General features: G+C 41.6%; 3 protein-coding genes and 2 non-coding genes across 7 annotated transcripts; 2 read left to right on the plus strand and 3 right to left on the minus strand.

The window, feature by feature from the left end:
• Positions 1-513: 513 nt before the first annotated feature.
• On the minus strand, positions 514-9,967 carry LOC147314075 (TRPM8 channel-associated factor homolog). 3 transcript variants are annotated; one of them, XM_086260856.1, is made up of 13 exons: positions 9,085-9,967; positions 7,777-7,842; positions 6,655-7,382; positions 6,053-6,269; positions 5,308-5,602; positions 4,912-5,213; positions 4,619-4,793; positions 4,289-4,383; positions 3,790-4,003; positions 3,378-3,614; positions 2,164-2,381; positions 1,858-1,971; positions 514-1,584 (listed from the first exon to the last, which is right to left on the minus strand). In XM_086260856.1, the coding sequence occupies exons 3-13, from the start codon at positions 7,302-7,304 to the stop codon at positions 1,342-1,344; spliced, it is 2,760 nt and encodes a 919-aa protein (XP_086116982.1). In that variant the 5' UTR covers positions 7,305-7,382; positions 7,777-7,842; positions 9,085-9,967; the 3' UTR covers positions 514-1,341. The 3 variants fall into 3 exon arrangements, with proteins under 3 accessions (XP_086116982.1, XP_086116983.1, XP_086116981.1); XM_086260857.1 differs by having other exon boundaries at positions 7,777-8,608; XM_086260855.1 differs by having other exon boundaries at positions 7,777-9,967.
• pnkp (polynucleotide kinase 3'-phosphatase) lies at positions 9,139-16,889 on the plus strand. The gene is made up of 17 exons (XM_086260862.1): positions 9,139-9,959; positions 11,081-11,127; positions 11,377-11,655; positions 11,761-12,045; positions 12,811-12,890; positions 13,053-13,110; positions 13,216-13,323; positions 13,399-13,470; positions 13,876-13,924; positions 14,469-14,539; positions 14,661-14,753; positions 14,842-14,938; positions 15,023-15,084; positions 15,278-15,387; positions 15,840-15,927; positions 16,015-16,082; positions 16,235-16,889. The coding sequence occupies exons 1-17, from the start codon at positions 9,839-9,841 to the stop codon at positions 16,353-16,355; spliced, it is 1,809 nt and encodes a 602-aa protein (XP_086116988.1). The 5' UTR covers positions 9,139-9,838; the 3' UTR covers positions 16,356-16,889.
• Positions 16,406-22,890, minus strand: LOC147314077 (complement C2). Its single transcript, XM_086260861.1, has 19 exons — positions 22,730-22,890; positions 22,501-22,613; positions 22,083-22,230; positions 21,808-21,993; positions 21,294-21,467; positions 21,076-21,174; positions 20,831-20,973; positions 20,557-20,695; positions 20,299-20,427; positions 19,615-19,719; positions 19,392-19,529; positions 19,136-19,245; positions 18,924-19,050; positions 17,681-17,840; positions 17,535-17,608; positions 17,313-17,413; positions 17,110-17,239; positions 16,980-17,029; positions 16,406-16,898 (listed from the first exon to the last, which is right to left on the minus strand). The coding sequence occupies exons 1-19, from the start codon at positions 22,779-22,781 to the stop codon at positions 16,734-16,736; spliced, it is 2,343 nt and encodes a 780-aa protein (XP_086116987.1). The 5' UTR covers positions 22,782-22,890; the 3' UTR covers positions 16,406-16,733.
• A 745-nt stretch (positions 22,891-23,635) lies between these two features.
• Positions 23,636-23,934, minus strand: LOC147314078 (signal recognition particle RNA). The gene has a single exon (XR_015124921.1).
• A 488-nt stretch (positions 23,935-24,422) lies between these two features.
• On the plus strand, positions 24,423-24,494 carry trnaq-uug (transfer RNA glutamine (anticodon UUG)). Its single transcript has one exon. It is a non-coding gene; the product is annotated as a tRNA-Gln (tRNA).
• Positions 24,495-25,346: the final 852 nt, after the last annotated feature.

The following is a 25,346-nucleotide window of genomic DNA, read 5'->3' on the forward strand; positions in this document are numbered from 1 at the left end:
GAGTGACTCAGAAAGCCAACGGGATAAAGTTTTCTTTATCCTGCAGTTTTTCACCATCTGACTGCGCAGCCCAGCACAAGTTTTGCTATATTAACAAACTATCGCACATCGCACATCAAGTGATTTCAATGCTGACTCCCAACTCTGCACGTGATTAATGCTGGATAATATTGCTGAATATTTTAGAAAAAAAATAAACCTAGACTGTAAATACATAATCATAATCTGGCCTCACACAGGTCCCAAGAGGGTATGCTTATGGGGGGTCCTCAAAATATTTGTAAGGACAAACAGCAGACCATGTTGAGATATGCAGTATTCAGCTAATGGCTGTTTGGGAATCACCATATTGATGCAGCTACAATATAACAGTATTTCAGAATGAAATGAAGTCTTTCACTTTTTTTCTCTCTCTTAATGGAAAAAGATAAAGTGGATTATTATTGAAGCTGTTTCAGATATCAGTGTAGTGAAACTAAAGACTAAAGTTCTTTTATTATAAAGTCTGACCTCTTTATTGCAACCCAACATAATGCAAACATGAAAATACAGCAGCAGAGCAAATGAGAGTTTCAATATTATGCTTATTCACATAAAGAAAATCCACATTTCTAATAATATAAGTGTCCTTATAAAAATCCTGTGTCCTCATAAAAGACTACTATTTTTTAAGGAAAGGGTTGCAGTGAACGTATTCAGTAGAGCACAGTGTAAGGAAAGTGTATTGCGTTGTATGTTATAGTAGTGCAATGTCTTGCTATGATTTCAGCCCTGTACAAAACAAAGGCAAAGATCCACTCTTGTTATCATCGAATGTCTAGTCTACCTGGCAGTAAGTGAAAGCCTACTGTACCTACCCCGTACAGGTACATAAGGGAAAAAAAAATTCAAACTGAATTCAATAACTACAACCTCACCACATCATTTAGAATAGAATAGAATTAGAATAGAATTCAACTTTATTGTCATTGCACATGCACAGGTACAGGGCAACGAAGTGCAGTTTGCATCCATCCAGAAGTGCTTTAGTGATATAGATATATTACAATATATATTAGCAATAATATAGATATGTAAGTATATTACAGAAATGGGTCTATTATGGTGTGTTATAATGTACACGGTATGAAGTATGTTGTGAATATTCTATAACTATAAGTATGTACAGGCTGTAGTGAGTACAAGCTATGTACAGGATTTGTTTCTCTATTCAGATACTCTAATAAATGTTGTTGAAACAGAACACCAGACACCAAATCAGTTCACCGTGTTGTTCATCATTCACTTCAAATTAAGATATTGGTTGAAGACATTTCTCTGCACACTGCAGTGGTTTGAGGTTTAGTCATACTGGGTCATGGGGTGATCGTTCCAGGAAGGCAGCTGGGAGAGCTTCCCTTCAGTGGCTGTTTCTATTGGCCAGCCCCAGGCCTTAAAGAAGCCAGTCAGGTCCATCCCCACAGTCTGGGAGAAAGTCTCAGCATACAGATTCATTTTTCTTTTCTTGTCCTTGGGGATGTCTTTCATGTGATGATACGCAGTAAACACCTTCTTAAAGGCATCCCAGCCAAACCTTTCCTGGAGCTGCAGATGAGGAGACAAAAATCATAATGCTGATAATCATGTTATGTCTAATAAAGTGTTTGTGTCAGGCTTATTTCTGTTTGTTAAGATACTGTTTTAATTCTGTCTCCACACTTTCTTGATAGTGACTTGATTTAAAAGGTATCATCTTACAGTTTCTGGAACGTGCCTTGTTTCACACTCTGCTTTCAGTTTTACATGCAATCATTTTTTTCCAGTGAAAGCAGGTGTGTGGACAAAGGACAGTTTCTCTACAGAGTAGAATTCTCTCACCTGCATATATGTTTCCAGAGCCACCCACATGCTCCAGCTCTCAAGTTTCCTGCCTCCTGCGACGTAATCCTTGGCTCGACTTTGTCGTTTTGCTGCAGTCATAGCTCCATGAGCCTGCATTGAATAGTATGTAATGAGGTGACTGTTAAGCATTTTACTCTAAGGAAAACAGTGTTAAGTCTTCTGTCCTCATAGGATATCAAAAAAAGAGTTATGCTTTCTAAAACTGATTGATATGAAAAGCATCACAATTCAACAAAAGCTTTTCTGGCCATTGGTCTGAAAGATGCATGTGATTTACTCCACCTTCTCCCTCTTGATGCCCAGCACCTCTTCATGCACATACACTGACCACAGGTTGCATGTACACTCTGTGGTGTGTGGTGGGAACTCCCAGCAGCCTCTCTGTTGGTTGTGTCCCATCTCGTGGATGGGGCCCCACATGCCTTTACCTTTTTTAACGTCAACCAGGTTAGCAGCTGAGTTTTTTTGTACCATGATAGGATAACCTGCATGCATAAAACCTGAACAGAAAAAGGAGAAATGAACAGTAGTACAGTGATGATTCTTATGTAAAAACAAACAAACAAGCAAACAAACAAGCAAAAGTATGACATGATTATGGTTTTTCAATGCAACAGTCCAGGGTCTACTCAGCCTTTTGCCGTGTGACAGCTGGGATAGACTCCAGTGGATGGCCTCAGGGATTTCAACCAGAACCAAAAGTAGAAGGAAAAAATGAGCATTTAGAGCTCTAAAGCCTGAGCTTTCAGCTTACAGGGATTAAGCGTACACACGCTTACTTCATTTTCTCAAACTTGATAGACAGGTAAAGCCAGCATTGTAATTGTATATATGCACTATTTTGCCAAAAGTATTTGCACGTCTGCCTTCACACCCATATGAACTTGAGTGACATGCCATTCTGAATGAGTGCTTTGCATTGTGCTTGGTGATGAAAAAAGCATATACTTAGGGCTGGATCAGGTGACCCTGAATCCTCCCTTAGTTATGCTGCAATAGTTTTAGGGTGCTGGGAGATTCCCATGATGCCTTAAATATTTCTCCTCCACTCACTCTTTTCACTCACTATATGTTAACAGACCTCTCTACATTGAATCCTACTTGTTATCAGTCGCTGGCTCTCTTTCACAGCATGTTTTCTTATCCTGTTTTTTTTTTTTTTATCACAACAACTGGTCACAACCAATGTGCTTGTTTATGGGGGGGTCATATGATTGTTGGGTTTTTCTCTGTATGTATTATTGTAGGGTCTAGCTTACAATATAAAGCGCCTTGAGGCGACTGTTGTTGTGATTTGGCGCTGCATAAATAAGATTGAATTGAATTGAAAAATTGAATTTGGATTGGTGACTGAATACTTTCTGTTTGCTAGTTCTATTCCAGAGAACTGGTTCATGCATACCCTGCCTGTCACCCAGCATTACTTGAGACTCTATATATGATAAGAAAATAATAGGCAGGTGTGTACTGTACAACATGAGGCAAAATGCACTTACCGTGAGAAATCTGCACATCTGCCACAAAGCGCTCCTTGCGGGGAAATTTGTGTGGTTTGGCAGCCAGATCTGCAATGGCCCTCATGATTTCATCCCACAGAGCAGCCACCTTGTCAGGGCGCTCCAGACCCCGAACAGCATCTGATGGTACGGTGAGGATGATGTTTTCAAACTCCAACTCTGCCCAGGGTGAAGGAGCTGTGCGCAGCGACGACCACTCAGCTGCAGTTGTTACACCTGAAAAGAACAGAGAGGAGTGGATCTATTAAATTGCTTTGCATTATTACCTGGGAGATGCTGCCCTCAGCCCTTCAAATTATAGACTGTTTAAAAAATAGTCTATTAGACCAGTACAAACAAAGGTACACACTAGTGCAAACACATATTAAAGTTCAATCTACCGCAGACTCACCAGTCTTATAATATGGAGCAGGTACAGCCATCTGTGCTGTGACCTCCAACCCCTTCACTTGTGTTTTGGGTGGGGCCACCAGGTAGATGAGTCCTCCCCAAAGGTTCCAAACTTGTATCATCTCTGAGGTGACAGGAAATCGCTCATGGACAGACGGTGGTCTCTTCAGGACATCGTTCTTGTGCAGAGAATCAGTTTGACATCCTATCTGAATCTGCAGAAGAAAAGGAAAATGCATTATAAGCAATAATACAAGCAAAAATACAATAATATAAGCAATACCACAAAGTGTGCAACACTGTAAAAAGGAATAACTAAAAATTGCAATGACTGCTCTGTGTTTAAACAACTAAATGGCCTGAAACAGCTTACAGTATCTATTCACCAGAGACAAGTTTTGTGTCTGGAATTTTTCAGTTTCTGGCACCTCACTATCTTTAGGTAACAAAGTTGCAACATTCTGAGTGAACTCAAAATCAATTGATTTCATATGCTCTACCTTCCAATTCTTTTTGACAATCTGAGGTGGTATAGCGATGTAGGTCTTCATACCAGGAGAGAGGTAGAGACCTGTACTGATCCACTCTTCCTTATCTGAAACACACAATTATAAAAGATGACAGTCAGGGACGTTTACATGTATAAAATATGCATTTAAAAAATGTATTTCACAGTTTTCAGTGTCTACAAAGAGGTGCATGTATTAATACTGTGTGACACTGAACAACAGGCATTGCTGCATCATGCTGAACGATGCTGCACAATTTAAATTTGTACCTAAATTCAAATAACCACATTCACATTTTTGAACACAGCAGTGAGATCTGACCTGCTGTATCAACATCAACCTTGATCCGGTGGTTATAGACAACAGGCATCATTGGGTTGTCCTTGATAAGATAGGGCAGGAGGGCATCGGGATCTGGGCAAACCTTATATACCTGGGTACCCACAGCGAGGAGGAGGTGGTCTTTGGGACTCTTTACAGGGCAGCTGTCACTCACCTTGAAAGTGAATGGTGAATGTTATTAGATATGTCCCCACATTATGACACTATCTGCAAAAAAAAGGGCAGACGAGCGACCCCTCAACAAACCCCATCCATAAAGGGCAGCTACTCACCTGTGGCAGGCCTGACCTCTTTAATAAGTCAGTGAGTGTGGCCAACACTTGCCGGTAGTGGGAGGAGTCATGGGCTTTCATCTGCAAGTAGGCATTGCAGTCGTTGCCCAGCTTTTTCAGACATCCCTCCTCATGTTTGCTAAGTTTTTCACCTGCAGTCACATGGGCAGCAAAGCGGTATAGAAGGTGGCGGAAGTGGTAGCTGTCTTTAATAGCCTGGGTGGGTACGAGAGCTTTGTATGTTCCTCCTTTGATTGTTGCGCCCAACAGGCTCAATCCCATTTGATTTAAGATCTTGTTTCCTGAAAGACATTAAAACAAATCTGACTTAAAATACTCTGGTGTATTGTTGGAGATGTCACACTAATCAGATGCATTGGTCGTGCACTTTCATACCTGAGAATTCTGTAAGTGGATTTTGCCCACTATGTGTCTGTGCCCAGTACCAGGCATGTCCTCCAATCAGCAGGCCTCCTCCCTCTGCCACAAAGTTTTTGATTTCCTCCAAATGCTCAGTGATATACGCTTTACACACAAACACGCTGAGGTCTTTCCTGAATTTTGTCTTCTCACACTTCAGCCCTGACTTGCTGAGAATTTTGATTGCAGCATCTATATTCATGACACCAACAACCCCTCTGCGGCCTTCATCCAACCAGTGAATGGCATTTTGCCAAAATGGAGCCATACTCTAAAAAATGGAAGGAAAGCAGGAACAAAGGCAGTTACGTGTACATGTGATGTATAAAAGATTTCTCGGAACAGCAGAAGCATTTCTTTTTTAACCATTGATGGTTTAACCAACATTCACCATGCTCAGACTCGGGTACTCACACTATAGACATCAAAAGAAACTTAGGGTTCAGCGTATTTGCCGAGTATACTTCAACATCCAAACTGAAGAAGCATGGGATCAACAGACAAGCCTTTAGATTAGTAGACAACGATATCTAACCCCTGCGTCGTGCCTCATACAGAGTTAGGGTTATCACCAATGATGGCTCAGACATCAAACAGTTAGAATGTTCTTTTATATTCTCTCATCACAGATGGTCTAAATCTACAGTAAGCATCAAAGTGCTGACAGAAATATACAATACTAAAAAATATATATAGTGAAAATAACAAATGCCTAATTTACCTCAAGTCCCAGAAATCCTTCATGTGTAGCCACAATCACTCGTCCCTGTCCATAGTAGCCTCCTGCCAGGAATGCCCGTCCATCACCTGTGGTCGCGATGGGAAATGCTAGCGGTCCATGGACTAAAACCTCCGAAGCAGTTAAATTAGACGGGAGCTGGAACTCTGAAACCCCCTGGAGTAAGAACTGCAAGTCGTCTTCAAAATCCTTACCCAAGCTGAAAGGTGGAAGAGTCATGGCAGGAATGAGAGACACTATTAAGAATAATTGTGCAAATTGCGTTTTCAAATGAGTCTTTGCATGTTAACAAAACAATTAACCAACATACAAGTAATTGTATTTTTTACATTTTTGGAAGATTATCACCATGAAAATTTGAATTGCATTCATGTTGTATAATTATTACCAGTGACTATGTATAAAAACAATAAATATGAAACTTCAACATAAAATTGATTTTCTTAATGTTATTATCAACAAGTTCCTGTAAAAATACTGTACATATAGTCTATAGTAGATTGCAATTTATTTCATGTTATAGTTAACTTGTGGGTTTAAAAAAAACTAACATGGAATCTATAATAGTTATAGCATGTACTCACACCACAGACATCCAGGAGGACGGGATCTGAGGGTAGACAGGCAGGTTCTCCGCCTCACCACAACGCTTAGTGAAGTAGATTCCTGCCACTCCTGCCACTTTATTCCCATCAAACTGATGCAGTGCGTTCTCTTTGGGGTGATCTGCAGCCCAGCCCCACGCCTGCCCAGCTATCAGCACCCCTCCTCCAGCTTTCAGAAATGCTACAAGCTCCACTGGGTCTGAGCCCACACTGTAGGCATCGGTCACATAAACACCAACTCCCAGTTTGTCACTGAAAGCTCCCACAACTTCTACTTGGAAGCTGGATTTTTGGAGGTTATCAGCAACTGCACTGACATTTCTGTGCACCCCTACAGAGAGGTTATCAGATCCATCACCTCTCAGCCAGGTCAGAGCATTTTCTACCAGAGCAGGAAAGGCTGTCAAGTAGCCCTCATGACCCAGGACCACAATCCTTCCACTGCCGTACAGAGAGGCAGCCATCAGCACCTGACCTCGGCTGTTCATTGCTAAAGGAAAGGCATGGTCTCCGATCAGCAACAGGTCACTGGGAACACAGGGTCCCTGTAGGTCCAGCTCCTTCAGGCCTCTCATCAGAGACATGTAGGCTTCTTCATGTTGGCTTTTGAATGATTGGTTGGACGACATAGTGTAGAGGATTTATACTCTGAAGAATGATGAAGATCGAGGGCAAGTTGTGCCAGCAGATTCGACTTCACAGTATTTCTTGCATCAATTAGAGATAGAGGGAAAAAAAGAATTACGTAGTTTTATTATCATTTGAGCACATGTATTCACTTGAGGTGAAACAAACTTTTGCACTTAGACAGCAGTTAAAGTAGGTAATATATGCAAAAACAAGAAATGTATTCACAGAATAACAAGAAGCACATTCACAGTGTACTGTGAATAACAAAAACAAATAAAGTGAAAGTATGACTGGTGACTAATGCCTCATACACCATGACAAGACATTACAGCAAATTCTGAAAATAAAGCAGGTTCAGAGATGAAAAGTTAAATACACATGATAGCACCAAGACTCAGAGTTTACATATCTGGTTACTACTAAACACCTTTAAAAAGGACATTCTTTTATTTATTTATACATATATTTTACCTGCAAGATGACTTTCCGGTGCAGCTCAATAGTTTTTGAAGGCGGGTGACACACAAGGAGCTCCACCTGACAGAATAAAGAATGTGGAAGTGAGTGCCTATTTGAGGAGTTGAGGAGATAAGATCATGAGTAGGTTTACGATGAGGACGGGCTACTGAGCACAACAAAAAATAAACAGAAGCAGGGAAAATGACAGCAGTATCAACATTATCAATGTGTCAATGGTATAATCACTGATACACAGTAGCAGTTTTTGATACGGGCGGTTGTTTATTGTCATCTCTGCTACACACAGTCCAGTATATAGAGAGACAAGAGACGAGGCTCCAGTTACAGCAGAGCAAGTAAACAAACAATATATATAAGAAGAGTAAGAAAATAAATATACACTTCAGGACTTGGGGTAAAGGGATCAATAACAATTGAAAATTTATAATTTACAGTTTGATGATTTAAAGTCTCACACACAACCCGTCGAAAGGGGAGGGGGGCGGCTGCTTCCAAACAGAGCGCATTTCATTCATAATGTTGTAAATCCAAGCCCATTATGTATTCCTGATTTGAATCCTGGGTTGTGTGAAATCCCAGAAATAAACCCTAGACAAAGTGAATCTGTGAACTAAGGTGTAGGTCTATTAGGTTATGTTGTGGCGATCCTCGAGTTGGGGCATTTGTGTTCATACTGGAGTGCAAAATTAAAACCAATGGAAGATGGACAAGAAAAGTTCAAAGCCACCAGGTGCTCAGTTTAGAAAAAATAGAAAAGAAGAGGAAGAGAAATGAGCAAAGGATACAGGTAAGCAGATGTGTCATTGGATAATGGCAGGTCATCCTGAAACAATCAGAGTCAAAATCAGAATACTGAGGGAGTGTTCGCCCGGGGGCGCCAAACAGGCTAGGACCGCCACTGCTGATACACCCTAAACGAGTATGTAGAGAAACCTGCTCCTCCTGTCATCTTTAGTAAATAGTTGTGAATGATGAAAAGCACAACACAGAACTTTCTGGAGGTAAAATAAACAGCAGAATATGGTGTTTTTTTATTCTCTGGGTTTTGCATTATATCGAAGTATTACATCTTTCAGCTTGACCATAGCGTGATTACACTTTATTCGTTCGTCGTTCCGCTTTAGACTTAAAGTTTGCATAATAAATAGTGATCACTTGTCCGTCACACTAAATTAGTCTTTAGATGAGCTTTTAGCTGAAAGTGTAACCAGAACAATGTGTTACTTTGTCTTATTTCCGTATTATCTTTTTCTCCCGTCTCGCCCATTAAAGGACCTGAAAAGGAAAATAGTGACTCACCAATACTGATGTGTTAAATATTTAACTCCTCCAATGGACAACAAATGACAACGTCTTATTCCATCTAGGGAGAGTAATATGAATATGCATTGTTGTTATATTACACGTGTCAACAACGAGAGAGTGGAAACATTATGTTGTGGTTCAGTCAGCGGCACCTAGAATGTTGTTGCGCTTTTCTTTCTGATAACACGGTACCAGTGCCGAATGACTCAGAAACCCAACAGAATAGTTTTCTTTATCCTGTAGGGTTTGTTTTGTTTTTTTACCATGTGATTGCGCAGTCCACAATGATTGTACATTATCATTATTACATTACGCATTATATGTATATATGTATATATATATATATATTTTTTAAAAACTTTAAAAGTTATTTCAACGCTGACTTTCCCCTCCAAAAAAGAAAAGAAACCAAATAATTTCAGCTCCTGCTAGCTTGACCGCGACTTTGCTCATGTAACCTACACTTTGAGCGGAACCTCACGCGGGGACGACGTTGCTAAACGTAATTATTTTTGCGTCGGACCGCGGGGACAACGCTGCAAAATCAGACCCGTGTAGTTTGTAGTTCACACATTCTTCAAGTTTTTCTTTAGAAGACGAAAAGAAATTGAGGTAGTTGAAGTTGTAATGATGCTAAACACTACTGCGTGAGGCCGTTTAATGTCCTGTACTTTGGCTTGACTTAAAAAAAGACTCTTAAACACAACATATTAAGGGGCAAACAGCCTCTCTGTGGCCGCTTGTTCGAATGTCCTGCACGCTGGTTGGCGCCTCTGGAGCTCGGATCTCCCTGGAAGATGGACGGGCTGTGATTCTGGGCCGGGATCCGGACACTGGTGTCACAGATAAGAAGTGCTCCAGACATCAGGGTGAGGCGTCCCGCTTATGTGTCACGTTTATCGCGAGACTCTAGATTTAAATCTGCGAAGCTGTTAGTGCTCGTGCTCTGCTGAAGCTTAACTTTATAACAAACCACCCTAAAGCTGTAAATTACTTTACAGTGTACAACGCAAGAAAATACTGCTAATGTGGCTGTAAGCTTTAATTCATTCATGTATTTATGTGAGAAAGTAAATCAGTGGGGCTGACTGAGTTTTGTGTTTTGAGTGTCTTGCATTCACTCTACAAGTCACTAACAGGGATTTAAACTCATGATGACTGAACTTTGGTTACAGTTTTACATACATACATATGTACTTAATAAGTGAGGAGCTTAAAATTGCATCCATGGGGAGTCAAATAGAGCAAGAAAAAGAACCAGGCTGGTACTTTTTTTCTCTTTGAAAATCAGTAGGTATGTATATAAATGTTTTAGTGGGGCCAGATGTGCCCTACAATAGTTTTTTGGGAATCACCATATTGGTGCATACATACAGTTTTTTGCCTGGTAGACTGAGTTATCTTTGATATTTCTCATAGGTTCAATTAAAGAAATGGCAACAAATGACTGTGTTCTTGCAACACAGTTTGGAATTGGTTCTTTAGCTTTTATTTAAAGACACAACACTACTTCCTTCCTTGACTAGTTCAGTGTTAAGTGGCCTAAAAAAATAAATAAATAAAACAAAACAAAATTTAAAAAAACATCTCTCTGAAAACGGTCAGGTACAAGGAGTGGGTTGAAAATGAGTGAAAAAGCAGCTAATGTCCAAAGAAAACTTTGAAGACCTTGAGAAATCCAGGAGGACTATTACTCAAGACTTATTTAAAAAAAAAAACAAGTCTGTTAAAGTATAAAGACAACATGGGTGGCTCAAGACCTTTTTTGCACAGTACTGTATGTAATGGCACATGGTAATTTTCAAAATTAGCCGAGGCATTTTTTTTATGCATTTAGTTTTCATATTGCAAAATAAAAACTGCATTTAAATGGAAAATCTGCATTAAAATGAGTTAGAAAGTTGTTGTTTTGTCTTCTTTTAGTTTTTTTGGTCCCAGCTCTAGATGTGTATACATACGAAATGTGTGTGTGTCTTTTTATTTATTACAGTGAAGGTGGTGGCTTGCTTTGCAGACCAGGATGTTGTTGTTACACAGGTATGAAGAACAAACACTGGGTGCCTCCACAGTAGAATAATGACCCTGCCTATTAAACTAGAGCACACTCCCTTCAACATCACCGCGAATTAATATTTAACCCCAAGCAATTACACCTGATCCACAGCAACCGGCGTGTCATTATGTTCAAAGCTGATGTCAGCACATTGTCCTCTTTGTCCACTCTTGTTACCTCACAGCTCATGTGCTAACTGTAACTGCTACAGTCCAATGTCCATTTCTCCACAGCTGGGTCCCAACCCCAGTTCTCTGGATGGTGAGAAGCTGGGCCGGGGTCAGTCTGGTAAACTCAGCCATGGAGGTACTCTCTACCTAGTTAACCAGAGCCACCCATTCACACTGAACTACTCTCTGAGCTCCAATGGAATCACCTCCAGCACAGCACAGAGAGGGCTGAAAGCAGCAGATAAGACAAAAGGAGGGACGAGTTCAAAAGAAAAAGAGGCACAGTCCAGTCCCACACCCAAACGCAACATAAAGGATTTCTTCCCCAGCTCTCCCATGAAGGTAAACCTCTGTGATGTATTGATTCATGGATCTAGCTGTCTACAAGCATATGTATAAAGAGAAGCCAGAATGAGAGAAATTGCTGTTTTGTTCCTTGTTATTTAGTCATCTAAAAGGCAACTGAGCCCAAAGAAAGAGCAACCTGAGGTGAAGCGCCAAAGAATAGAGGAGGAAGCTTCTGATTGGCAGATGAAAGAGGAGGAGGATGAGGAGGAGAGACTGGCTGGCGAACGGCTCAAGTACCTTCAGGAATTTGCCAAAAAGTCCCTGACAGAGGAGAGCAGCAGCAATCAGCCGTCATCGTCTTCAAAACCAAGTCTAAAGAGCAGCTGGCAGCAGTTTGGCAGCTTAATGGTTTACACAGCCGCTGGTGTCAAAGGGAGTGACAAGGTGGGGAGTGATTCATTCAGATGATCAGCAGATATGGAGTCTTTATCTACAGCAGGCAGTGTTTTATATAACGTTCAAATGAGCGAAAGACCTAAAAAACTCTGCAGCATATCATGTTCAGCTCTTCTCAGAAAATTAATCAGCAACTCTTTTTGTTATTGTGTGAACTGGGATCCAAAAGGTCAAAAAATGCACCCATCAAAATAAAAAAGCCTTACCTGATTAAAATCACGACCGTTTACCCCTTCAAGATCATCTTCTCAGGCTCCTCTGGAGGTCTTCCATCACAGCTGCTTCTTTTTTTTACATTTCTCAGTGGAATTCCCATCCTGTCCCCTTTGATTTGTGTCTGTCCAGTGACTGCTGGATCACCTCCAGTGTGTCACATGGATTCAAATATGCTGTGTGGGGTGAGCAGTGGGCAGAGATTTTGGTATTGAGGTCTGGGTGCAGGGAGGAGGGGAACGGGGCACTGAGCATGCTCCTGGTCTCGCTGTGTGAAAGGCCCGGCTGCCATCACCAGCGATGATCCTTCATGTGAAATTTGGGTCAGTTTGTCAGAGGAGTCGGTGCTTGCTGCCTGAACGAGTTTAAGGTTTGTTTGAACTGCAGAGCTCATGATGCGTGCAGTCGTGGGCTTACACACCAGAGTTGCATGAGCAGATGAGCTTGACTCGGAGATGAAAAAGATGTTAAAATTCAGGTTTATGTGTTATGCACAAGGTTTTGTGAAAGATATGGCTAATTTGCCTCTTCTAACTCCAGATCGCTGGGTTTGACATTGATGGCTGCATCATCACCACCAAGTCTGGCAAAGTCTTTCCCACAGCACCAGACGACTGGAAGTACGTCTGCACTCCTCAGCTTTTCCTGTTCATCTTTCTCATTCCATTTTATTTGATTTTATTAAGAGTTACAAATAAGTGTCTGTGTTTTCTTTTTTTTTCGTAGTTTCATTTCCAGATTGTTTGTCAGACTTTCACGGTTTGTTTGTGTTCAATTACCAGAATTTTGTACCCAGAGATTCAGCCCAAGCTAGCCAGCCTGCTCAAGAAAGGTTACAAGGTGAGGAGAAGCTAATGTGATGCTAATGCTAAAGTGTACTTTTGCAAGGTTAAATTTGATTTGCTCTGGCAGCATTTGTCACTGGGTTTGTCTCTTGTCCTGCAGGTGGTCTTCTTCACCAACCAGTTGGGGATTGCTAAAGGCAAACTGAGACCAGAAGTGTTCAAGTCCAAAGTGGAGGACATCCTTGCCACTCTGAAGCTGCCTGTGCAGGTTGGTCACGTTGCATGAGCTGGTTCCCATTGTTTATAGTACTATTTATAGGTGATCTCACTGTCTGTGTTTCAGGTGTTTGTAGCAACAGGTCCTGGTATTTACAGGAAACCAGTCATGGGAATGTGGAATCACCTATGTGAGAAGGTAAATGCCAGGTAACATCCATGAAAAAGGCGCACACGCCCACTTAAGAGCCACACCTCATCTGTTATTTACACAGACACAGCCTGCACAAAGAAGCAGTTAACAGATGTGATGAGTCATAGAAGCCGCACTCATCTTTTCTCATTTCAAACAAAGAAGAGTAAGACAACAAAAAGTAAATGAAAAATCCTTTGATTTGATTATGAAATCATTTTAAAAAGTCATGTGATCCACAAACACAGTTTTAATGAACAGGACCATTAAAAACGATCCAATGGTGTAATGAGTGTATGTATTTTAATGTGTTTATGTGAGTGTAACATATACTTGTGTTTCAGCAAGTCCTTATTAAAAAATATATTATTATTTAGTTTGAATATTTTTGCATGTATGTTTCCCGCTCAGGCCAATGATGACGTGACTGTTGACATGACGCAGAGTTTTTATGTTGGAGGTGAGTGATCCCAGCTTCTTTTCACAGTGAGCTGCCCATACGTAATGCAGGACTGGCTGTTATCTAGAGCCCAGCAGTGAAGAGTATAAATGCTGAAATCTGAAATAACACTGAGTAACAAGTAGGAGTGTGTGTGTGAGAGAGAGAGAGGCTTGAAATGCATAGAATTAAGTGCTAAACAAATCTAAAGTGGGACTTGTATGGCACATTTAGTGTCAGGAAGACTAGAACAGTGTTATATAAGTGCGAGTACATTTAATGTTTTATTTTTTTCTCCTGTTTGCTTATTTTCTTGTCCATTTATTCCAGCTGTTGTCACAGAGCACAAACTTGTTTTCATCATAAACAGAAGAAAATGTCGGGCTATTTTTGAACATTTAACCATTGTTAAATTGCGCGTTACCTACTAAGTTCTGCAGTTTGGAGACTAAACTAACTTCAGTCCCTCCCCCGTCTCCTTCCTAAATTAACCTACGCATTAACTCAATCACATGCAAGCTGCACAAACATGCACACACAGCGTGTGACTTACATCTGTGCTCAGATGCCGCAGGAAGACCAGAAAACTGGGCTCCAGGGAAGAAGAAAAAGGACTTCTCCTGCAGTGATCGCTTGGTAAGAGCTATGTTAGCAGCTTAGAGGAAACCCTATTTACACTCTTGATCTTTTGTGGCATGTCAAGTATTACCTGTTGTCTCTTTATGTTAACGGAGGATGTATATTTCTTATGTCATAGTTTGCTCTGAACATCGGATTGCAGTTCTACACCCCAGAGGAGTACTTTTTGGGTTGGAAGCGCGCCCCCTACAACCTGCCTGAACTTAACCCTGTGGGTACAATATAGACTGTACATATTACACTATATATGTCTTCTGCTTCAGTGTTTCGTTGACGCTTGTCTTTATTTAAATCGCTAGACTAAGCTCGACTCTGCTGCCAGGCTGTACGACCCACCGTCTGCCTCCCTCACCTCCGGTGACACCGAAGTCATTGTTGCCGTGGGATTCCCAGCATGTAAGAAAACCACAGAGTCATCGTTCTGTTCTCACCTTTGACAAACACCCTTCTGATCTCATTCTGTCTTCCTTTGATCTGCAGCGGGTAAATCCACCTTCTTCCACACCCACGTTATTCCAAAGGGCTACGTTTATGTCAACAGGGTGAGTGGCGCTTGCGGCAATATGTGCTTATCCACTTTAATTTTGTCTTTGCACCGAACTATTTTAACTATAGTGAAAATTATCTATATGGCATATATGGACTGGTTCTTATCTGGTGCTTTTTTTACTCTCCCTGAGCACTCAAAGCATTTATTCACACACATTGACACCTCTCCATTTGTTTCCGGGTCAGGACACACTCGGTTCGTGGCAAAACTGCGTGTCGGCATGTGAGCGTGCTCTGAAGGAGGGCCGCAGCGTCACCGTAGACAACACAAATCCAGACCCAGAGTCTCGCAAACGGTAAAGCACCTCAGTCTGAGTGCATGTGTGGGTGTGTGTCCTGACTTGTCATAGTACCCCCATATCTTCAAACCCACCTGACCTGAACACTCACTGGGCTGGGGAGTCATTCAAAGATGAACACGTATCCAGTATCTACCATCACATTCAAAGTATATATCAGATATTTGCAATCAGGGTGGAGATATTCACCCTGTTTACACTGAAGTCTAATAGAGTCACTTATCTGCTTGGTGTTTCTGGAATCAGCTCACCAAAGTCTGTCACATTGAATTATGTGACAGACTGTTTGACTCTGGTGCTGTATTTCAAGTTTGATAAGTAAAGAGAGAGAAGAGCCATGACAAGCACTAATTTTACCCTTACAGAAAAATGCTCTCAAAGTGATTGTTATTGTTGTGTTTCATCATTTTATTTTTGTTCCTTTGTGTGTATTTGTGTGTATTTTGTAGCTATGTGGATGTGGCCAAAGCAGCAGGTGTTCCTTGTCGCTGCTTTCACTTCTCTGCCACTCTGGAGCAGGCCAAACACAACAACAGGGTATGACTCACTCGTCCACACTGCCCCATTATACACTCGTGGGTTTTTGTGTTGTGTTTTTTTAAAAAGCATCATTATTGTCGGCAGTTCCGTGAGATGGCTCCGTCAGACAGCAAACACGCCAAGGTCAATGACATGGTTTTCCACAGCTATAAGTAAGTAACACTGGTCAGGAAGGACAGCCCTCCCTCCCTCATTCTTTAAGTTTAAGACATATTTGTTTGTTGTAGCAAAAGGCCCATGTCTACCATTTTCAGTACCGGGTTAATTCTTTATTCTAAAAGATTCTCCGTCTCTCCCTGAACAGGAAACATTTCCAGGCTCCTGCTCTCTCCGAGGGATTCTCCGAGATCCTCCAAATCCATTTTGTTCCAAGCTTCAAAGACAAGCAATCAGAAACTCTGTTCAGACAGTTTTCTGAGGGCTGACTGGACACCTTTTACTTTACTGACAAAGAAAAAACACAAATGGTACCCAGTAACATCAGCAGACGTCCACATTTATTTCAGCCCAGTGTTTTCAAGCTGCATTCAGTAAGATCTCTAGCCACAAAGTCCAACTCCAAAGTCAGAGACGTTATTAAAATGGTGTTTTAACAAAGGCCAGTTGAACATCTATATGAATAAACATAACAGTAGTTTGATGCGTCACGTAGTATGTACGTTGTGTAATTTTACTGCACAGCTTGAATATGTCAATAAAGCTTTAGAAAATCTATTTGATTGGTTGTAAGTATTTAAGTTTGGAGAGAGTTCACCTCCTCTGTGTTTGCTCTGTTGAAATCTGCAGTCTAATCCTGGACCCGCTCAGTTTATCTCAGGCAGGAACTGGATCTCCTTCCCCAGATGCTGCTTCAACCACGGCATTATCTTGAAGAGGTCAATGTGAAAGTCTCGAGCATCTGGAGGAGGCCTCCTCGTGTATCCTATTATTTTACACACATCTACGATGCCCCAAGACACCACACCTACCTGGTGATTAGAGAAGGAAACTGTCGCTTTGATCCTGATTCCCCAGCAAAGTTAGGCTCTTATAAATATCGGCAAACTGACCTGAAAGTAGCGCTTCTTTTTCTGCAGAAACAGGGACCCACCAGAATCGCCTAGAAAGAAACGCATTGAGCTGTTAGGTGATTCCGATGTTGGTCAAACTGTTAGGATTACTATGCAGAAGAGACCAGACCTTGGCAGGTGATAGCATCCTGATATCCTGCAGTTCCCCCAGAGCAGAGGAATCTGTCAGGTACAAACTCATCCAAAGTCACATCCGTGTGCTCCACAAGCTTCCTTGCCTTCTCCACACAGCCAAGCCTCTGCAGACAAATGATGCACTGTAACAAATCCCTGTTAACACAGTACTGATGATAAGATGAAAGCAGCACTCACCTGACGCCCTGTATGAATATGTGTTTCTTTGCGTTCGTTGCTTCCTGAGATCTTATGATTGAAAAAAGCAGGAGTCTGCTCGAGCGTTAGTAACTCCACTCCTGGAACATTAATTTTATTCAGAATAAATTATCATTTATTCAACGATTTATCCTCAGTTTTGTGTCACACTATAACAGACTCATCACAAATCACGTTGTGGAGAAGGTAAAGGTCACGTACTGTGGTCTGCACAGGTAGAGTTGACTTTCTTCATGGCTCGGGAGCCTGGTACGGTGCATGGCAGGCAGATGGGTCTGTTGTACGGCACACAGACAATAAGCATGACAAGAGGATTAGAAACGCACACAATGTATAACTCGTCTTACCTGGCCATCCATGACAGTGGGATGCTCCTGTTTGTCTCCACCAGAGCTACATCATAGTCATAAAACTCTGAGACGTTTCTGTGTTTGAGTGCGCTGGTGCTGTAGCTGGGGTGCATGATCACTCTCTTAAATTTGACATTTGACTGGGAGGGTGGGAGACCTGAGGACAAACAACCACAGCCTATAACACAGTGATTAGCACCTGCAGTTTATTCATTAAAAGCTAAACTAGGATTAAATACTCCTGTTGTGTTCGGGGCAAATCTGACTGATTTACAAATTAAAAAACTCAAAAATATTGTGTTTTACATCTGATTGCTTCAAGGCCTTATGACATCCTCCACACTATGCACTTGAACATATAAAAGTGATGAGCACCTCTTTCGTTCAATTTTGACTGTTTTTATCAATTTTGTTGCATCTGTGGTGCTCCCGGTCGAAAGGAAATGAATGGGAATCCACCCCCATACCCCCCCAGAACCCCCCCAGAACAATAAAGTAAGGGGTTGCACACAACTGGAGGGTTTTAATCAGGATTAAAAGATGACATTTTTATGTCATTTTTTTAGGATTTAGAAGCAAATTACAAAATTAACTGGGATTTCTTTTTAATTGATCGTGAATATTGAAACTAAATTATAATTTAAAAGAACGTATTAAAATTAAAACTTTATCAGCAATTAAAATGAAAAAGGATTATAAAGAATATTAGAATTAAAAAGTAAATTCGATTAAATTAGATTATAATTTGTCACCCAGCTTTAAACTTGAGTAAGATAAAAAGGTAAATTAGAACTAAATTAGATAGAAATATGATCAAATAGAAAATAGGATAAAACACTATATTACTGATTAAGACTTTTTTTTAGGGTTAAAAACCACCTGATTAGGATTTAAATTAAATTAGAATGAAAAAGTAAACAGAATTCATATTTAATGAGAATCTTAAGATTAAGATTAAACACTAAATAAGGTTTATAAAATGGGATTATACCAAAGTAATTCACTAACAGTTTTTTTTATTTTTATTATTGAGTCCATAGTAACATATTTATATTTTATAATTTCAGGATAGTCTGTGCAACGAACTATCCTGACTTTTTATGTAATTTCACACATTTATTATGTAGTTTCACTGGTCTGGCCACCTTATGATCTAAATGGGCTGTATGTAGCCCACAGTGTAAAATGATATTGACGTCCTGATCTACACATTTAAGAATTTTCCACAATAACCACTGACCATATTCTATGTCCAGCTGCCGTGGGACACTGCCCGTGCTTTCTCTGGCAAAGCAATGAGCAGCCGTCAGCACCCAGTTCTGGCTTACAATGGATCCAAAGCAGGACTTGTCCTTTCCCCATTCAGGCTACAGGGAAGGAAAATGTCAGTATGTAAAAATCCACTCCATAATATTGAACACAAAGAATTCCTTATTGAAATAAAGTTCTTACTGATTTCAGAGTCACGTGCCAGGGGGTGGTGTAAGCTCTCTTCCCGCCGTCCTGCTCATCCTTGGAGATGTCTTCCTGAGCCACCCCACACATGGTCACACTCTCGTCACCTGATTTATAGATTAAACAAATGAATGTTTCCACTTCAGTTTTTCACTTTTGTTTTTTTCAACAAACATGAAATGTGAAAGATAAATCACTAATGTTGTTTCATTTGGCTGTTTTGTGTTAGAGTGGAGGGTTGACTTCCACTTACTAATGATGCTGTTGAACACTTCTCCCAGTTTGTCATAATCTTTGAGGATGAACACGTGAGTCTCACCACGTTTTTTTGAGGCCAAAGAATTCAACTCCTCTTTATTCACCTTCTCCTTGACGCCAAACACATAGACGTCTGAAAGTGCACATGGAAGCATAAATGCAGATAAGTGCGCCAACTCCAGCTCAGCCTTTTTAATATGTTATTTCCATCACAATACCTAGCATTTTCTCATTTGTATGGTCTGGGTCTGGGTTACTATAACCCAGCAAATGCCGGATCTTTGTGAGGACAATCTTAGCCGATTTCCCTGTGTTGGAGTAACCTGTGGGTAGATAAACATTAAGACAGAATAAATGTTGACTTTTATTTTCTGATGATATTTTTACAGCACTTTTAAAACCAGCATTACAAAGTGCTTTTCCAGAAACACTTTGTGTTACAATGTGATATATATAGTTCGCCTTGTAATCGGAAGATTGCCGGTTCGAGCCCCGGCTTGGACAGTCTCAGTCGTTGTGTCCTTGGGCAAGACACTTCACCCGTTGCCTACTGGTGGTGGTGGTCAGAGGGCCTGGTGGCGCCAGTGTCCGGCAGCCTCGCCTCTGTCAGTGAGCCCCAGGGTGGCTGTGGCTACAATGTAGCTTGCCATCACCTGTGTGTGAATGGGTGGATGACTGGATGTGTAAAGCGCTTTGGGGTCCTTAGGGACTAGTAAAGCGCTATATAAATATAGGCCATTTACCATTTATATATATATATATATATATAAAGATGGTCCCAAATCCTTTGTAACGTCACTCAATGTATTCAGACTTTCATTCTATTCAGACTATATCATCTTACATATTCAGACTTAGTGTAATATATACAGCATTAAAACAGTGTCTCCGAGTGTTGTCACCATCTGTTGCTATGATGATGATGTTCTGGGTCTCATTAAATTGATTGTTGTTGCGCTTAAAGATGCTCATCCTCTCTTCGACGCGCTTTAGAGCACCGTGGATGTTGGTGCCTGTCTTGCGCCCGTGGCCTGTAAGTGAACAAACAAAGAGGAATAAATCACTATGGAAATAAATGCATCACAGTTGTGATGCTATGCAGACTGACTCAGATCAAAAGACGTGGTTTTCCAATAAAGGCAGAACAAGCAGAGTCATACTCGTGTAGTTAAAATCCATGATGCTCCAGATGACGTCGTCAATGTTACCACTTTCTTCGTCTATGATGTCGACGATGTCTTTGGCCTCGGTGGCAAAAGACAACACGTGGAAATTCAACTTTACATCGTAACTGTCCAGCTGGAGAAAAAATGAAGAACATGAGTGGGTTTCTTACTCGCTGAAAGAGGAAGACACATAAACTAGGATCATAAGTGCATCAAGGATTTCACTGTTGGGTCTCAGGTCGTCACGCTGAGCTGTTTCAATGCTGACCTTTCTGATCAGAGCAATGGTGGCATCCCTGGATTTCTCAAACTCCTCCCTTTCGATGCTTCCTGATGTGTCCAGTAAGATGTAGATGTGCATACGGCTGACTTCAGCCACGCGGAAGGTTCGGCCAAAGGAAATGCTTTCCTCTTAAACACACAAAGTGGATTTTTCTTTTTTTTTGGCTTTTTGTTACTGATTATGTGTATTCCAATTATATCAACATGTGCTTAACATTTCATGGTAACCACCTTTCTTTTTGTCGTCAGGTGACAGTACATCCATTAGTCCTGCAAGTGATCCCGTCATGGCTGCAGCCACAGCACTGGGGGAGTCAAAGGTATTTGGACCTGTGACAAAGCAACACATTGTTAATTTGCTGTCATGATGCTCAATTTTCTTTTCTTTTTTTGTTATTAAAGAATTAATGTCCTGTGAAATTATAGACAGAAAACTAAATTTTAAGCACCATGGCAACGTGGTTTTGATCCGCTCCATTCCCGGTGCTCCAGACAGAACCTTTCAGCCGACCCGAGCAGATCCAGACCGGTCTGACACCGGTAAGTCAACTTTTCACCCCTGAAGAACCGGCCTCCTGACCTCAGGGCACCGGGTGGGATCCCCGGGTCGTCACAGTCATCAGCTGAATTTGCAAACAGATGCAAAAAATATAAAATAGTGATTTCTGGGAATTTCAGCATCTTTGAAAAGGCTTTTCATGTTTTCACTATTACAGTGACTAAAGAATTAGGTTTTATTATAAAAAAAAGCAACTATGTAGCATGTTGAAATTATGCAAATGGTCTTTTTGAGACATCAGAATATTTGCACGTCACAATGAAATAATATTATCATTGCAGTGTAAACTGCAGCATAAGCAAGTGTGATAAACTGGAAGAAGACCCGTGCAAACGTAAGTGGAGTTCCTTAAAATTATATGATTCATACAGAAAGATTTGCTTTTTAATTTCTTCTTTTCTCACCATGGTTGTTACAGATGGGAGTTTCTCCCGTCCACTCCCCAGAGAGAGTGCAGTTTCTCTCAGCTGAGCCATACAGGGTGAAGCCTTCCTGGCAGGAGAAGCTCTGTGTCGCCCCAACAGCAAACCACTGGTCCCTGGGCCAGAAGTCACCATGATCCAGCTGCAGCTGAGCCGGACACAGCACGTCTGGGTGAGAGGAAGATGTATGTGCACACCAGAATGGGACCGCTTTCATGTGTGTATGATACCGAAGGCATCATCATCATCAACATTACCTTTGCATGTGGCCCTAGATGCAAGCCTCCCACTGGCTAGTCTCATGGGCGACCACTCCCCATGTTCTTCACATGTCCTGTAGCTAACTGGGGACGGGTATTTCTCTGGACCGCAGTGATAGGTCAGCACGCTGCCCACCAGCCCTCCCTGGTGAGGAAACAAACAGTTGTTTAAATAAATAGATTAGGTAACATGAGGTTTTCCAGTAAAGCCATGTCCCTGTTGCATCACTTGGATTTTATTTTCTTTTTTTGTTTTTTTATCATAACCAGAAAATTCTAATTCTTCTGTTGTCAGCAACGTTAAAACTGCACTAAAACTATGAGAACTAAAACTGAATATTTACACTATTTAAAATGCTGTACATTTGCATTTTACTTAAACCTCTCCCCCAGGTGCACATATTACTTTTGTTACCTTGGAGTAGGTGACATGTCCACCTTTGATGCTCTCTGTGACCGAGCAGTTCACGGGCTCTTCATCATCGTACGTTTCATATACATAGTCGTAGTCGGTCTTTTGCAGGGACCCTAGAGCGCACGCAGTAAAACTGTGGGTAACAAACATGCAGCTCTGCACGCACACATGTGGCACCAGTCCACACACATCTGACACAATCAAATGCACTTAAAAGTGAAATGCTCACCTCTATGGACCAACACGAGGAGGAGGATCCATAGTATAGACCTGGGGTGCATGGCTGGTCTCTGTAGCAACTTCTTTTTTACCTTTAAGTAACAGAAGCCGCAACAAGAGTGTTTCTATTGACATGCAGTCAGTTCCTTTATTTGATGACTGATTACCCATTAACACAGAGGACCTAACGGGAAGAGGAGGCATTGAGCAATTTAGGACAGAGGACAAATAAAGTCACTCACTTTTAGTTTTGATCTCTTTCTCTTTCTTCAGGATTATCTGAGGTCTTGTTCTATTCAGTGACACATTTGAAATACTTAGTGAACACAAACCAGACACCAAACTGGTCACTGTGTCAGAGAATTTAAACTGTTAAAAAAATAAATGACTTGTTGGCTTATAATCTGTCAAACAAATATGTCAAACATGTCTCTCATGAATGATATTGAGTCATTTTGACCAGAAAGAGCATTCCTATCACAAGATAGAAGCTGCAATCAGCTTTTTGGAAAAAAATATTTTCAAAACAGATCTGACCAAGAGGGCAGAAGGGATTAGAACAAATGTAACATAACAATTCTATAAACACACTTTAAGGGACCAAAAAGGACTGGATTCATTATAATGTATGTAAAACAATGCAGAGTCATAAAGATACTTTCAAAACAGGTCATTTTATATACAGTATAAGATGCAAATATGAAACCAAAAAATCACCTGAATAAATGTCCTACTTTGAGTTTGTCTCCACCTGCTGGGCGGTGGCGTGTTTAGGGTGGAGGATGTAGTTGCAGCTGTCCTGCAGGTGGAGGTGGTGCAGGACAAGCAGAGCAGCAGATTTGTGAGTGTTTTGGACTTGAATTAAAAAGACTGATGAGGCTGCTGTGTGATCTAGAGACAAGTATAAGGATGTGTATGAAGATTGGGTCTAGCTGTATTGCTCAGGCTGCGCTACAGCATCTATTCACAGGTGCGATCCCACTACTGAGCGACACGGGGGCTTTGACCTGCTCCGTCTCCGACCTGGGCCGGTGCACCTCTCCTTAGGTGACCTGGTGGTCTCAGGCTCCCCCAGGATCACCATATCAATGCCGAACGTAATGCGGACACCCGATCGACATAGCCTGCTGCAGCTCAGAGCTCCTGAGCTCAAACGATCCTCAAACCTCAGCCTCCCGGTAGCTTGGATTACAGGCACGCGCCAACGCACCCGGCGTGAAGCACTTACGTTAACAGGGCTTTTAACCATGTCTGAGGTAACATCATGACACTAACCTGCTGCCCATCATTAGCAAAGTTGTAATGATGGGCAGCAAAGATGAGGAATGAATGGTGCACAATTGTTATATGCAAGTTTTTAGAAAGCTCGTGGTTAACCCAAGAGTATTTTGTCACAATATCAAGAAAAGTAAAGCTTCAATGTCAGAAGTGGGATTCAAAGCCACACCTCCAGGGGAGACTGCAACCTGAACGCAGCGCCTTAGACCGCTCAGCCATTCTGACATTGCAGTGCCAGTTTGGTGGAGGTTACCACTGTTAGATACTTTGGGAGATACACACATTATCCTTCTCATAACACATATAGCAGCTGTTCAGCCATGGAAACGTAGTGCGAATAATCTACAATGTCATCCATACTGATCATTTGGCTGAATACTTTTAGGCAGGTTGCCATGACATGACAGTTCACACAGTTTCACATCGGTTCCATGGTGTAATGGTTAGCACTCTGGACTTTGAATCCAGCGATCCGCGTTCAAATCTCGGTGGGACCTGCTTATTGGGAGGTGAAACCATACTGCATGTCACATAGTGATAACTTGTTTTTGGTCGCCAAGCGGGCGAAGGCACTGCGTTCAGGTCGCAGTCTCCTCTGAAGGCGTTTGTTCGAATATAGCAGCTGTTCAGCCATGTAAACACATACTACGAAGCTCGTGGCGCCCACTTTCTGTGCTGACTTTGAGGTCGGAAGAGGTTTGGAGCTGTACAGTTAGTGAGTCAGCAGAGTGTTTGTGACTTTTGCGCACAAGCGCACCTCAGCACTCGGATACTCCAATCTGTAACTTTGTGTGGGCTGTAACTGAATTTCAGACAGCTCTTTAGTACCACATAGTGACTGACAAGTGAAGGATAACTTTAGTGATTGACAAGTGTTTTGTAAAGGCAGACGTCATGGTTAGCTGCTTGATTTTATAAAGCTCTCACAGAAAACACAAGTCATACAGAAATTCAATGTGCCAGAGAAGACATGCAGTATGGTTTCACCCCCCAAAAATCAGGTCCCACCGATTTCACCAGATTTCACTCCATAAGAGTTTCCTCTTTTCAAAACTCTCCCAATTCATCCAGTGACCCTGCTTGGCCAGCGCTATGGCTCTGGCGTGTCTTACTGTTTCCTCCTTTCGACACACCTCCTCCACCACCATTTTTTGACGTTCGGTTACAGATGCCTGTTGCCACCGAGGTTGCCAAGACCAAATCCTTCTCTGCCCTGTTGGACGCGACCCACCATGTCATTATGGCTCAGAGCCGATTTGGCCTGTAGCACAGACGTGGCTGTGGTCCACTTCCTCCCTGTTGCTAGGGTGGGAGCAGCGCCCCTCACTATGGGGTCCCGGGAGTCCTTG

This window comes from Aulonocara sp. 'chitande type north' Nkhata Bay, linkage group LG14, assembly GCF_057382095.1.
Source record: "Aulonocara sp. 'chitande type north' Nkhata Bay isolate Kocher_YH1m ecotype deep benthic linkage group LG14, A_spYH_male_GT1.1, whole genome shotgun sequence".
NCBI classification, from domain to species: Eukaryota; Metazoa; Chordata; class Actinopteri; order Cichliformes; family Cichlidae; genus Aulonocara; species Aulonocara sp. 'chitande type north' Nkhata Bay.

Coding starts and splice junctions, on each gene's coding strand:
- LOC147314077 (XM_086260861.1), bottom strand. CDS start 22,781: ATGCACCCCAGGTCTATACTATGGATCCTCCTCCTCGTGTTGGTCCAT. Junction 22,614..22,729: donor CCTCGTGTTGGTCCATAGAG/GTGAGCATTTCA, acceptor CGTGCGCTCTAG/GGTCCCTGCAAAAGACCGAC. Junction 21,994..22,082: donor ATCTAGGGCCACATGCAAAG/GTAATGTTGATG, acceptor CCTCTCACCCAG/ACGTGCTGTGTCCGGCTCAG.
- LOC147314075 (XM_086260856.1), bottom strand. CDS start 7,304: ATGTCGTCCAACCAATCATTCAAAAGCCAACATGAAGAAGCCTACATG. Junction 3,615..3,789: donor TGCTCCATATTATAAGACTG/GTGAGTCTGCGG, acceptor TGTTCTTTTCAG/GTGTAACAACTGCAGCTGAG. Junction 2,382..3,377: donor AGATGTGCAGATTTCTCACG/GTAAGTGCATTT, acceptor TTTTCTGTTCAG/GTTTTATGCATGCAGGTTAT.
- pnkp (XM_086260862.1), top strand. CDS start 9,839: ATGTCCTGCACGCTGGTTGGCGCCTCTGGAGCTCGGATCTCCCTGGAA. Junction 13,925..14,468: donor GCAGAGTTTTTATGTTGGAG/GTGAGTGATCCC, acceptor ATCTGTGCTCAG/ATGCCGCAGGAAGACCAGAA. Junction 15,388..15,839: donor GACCCAGAGTCTCGCAAACG/GTAAAGCACCTC, acceptor TGTATTTTGTAG/CTATGTGGATGTGGCCAAAG.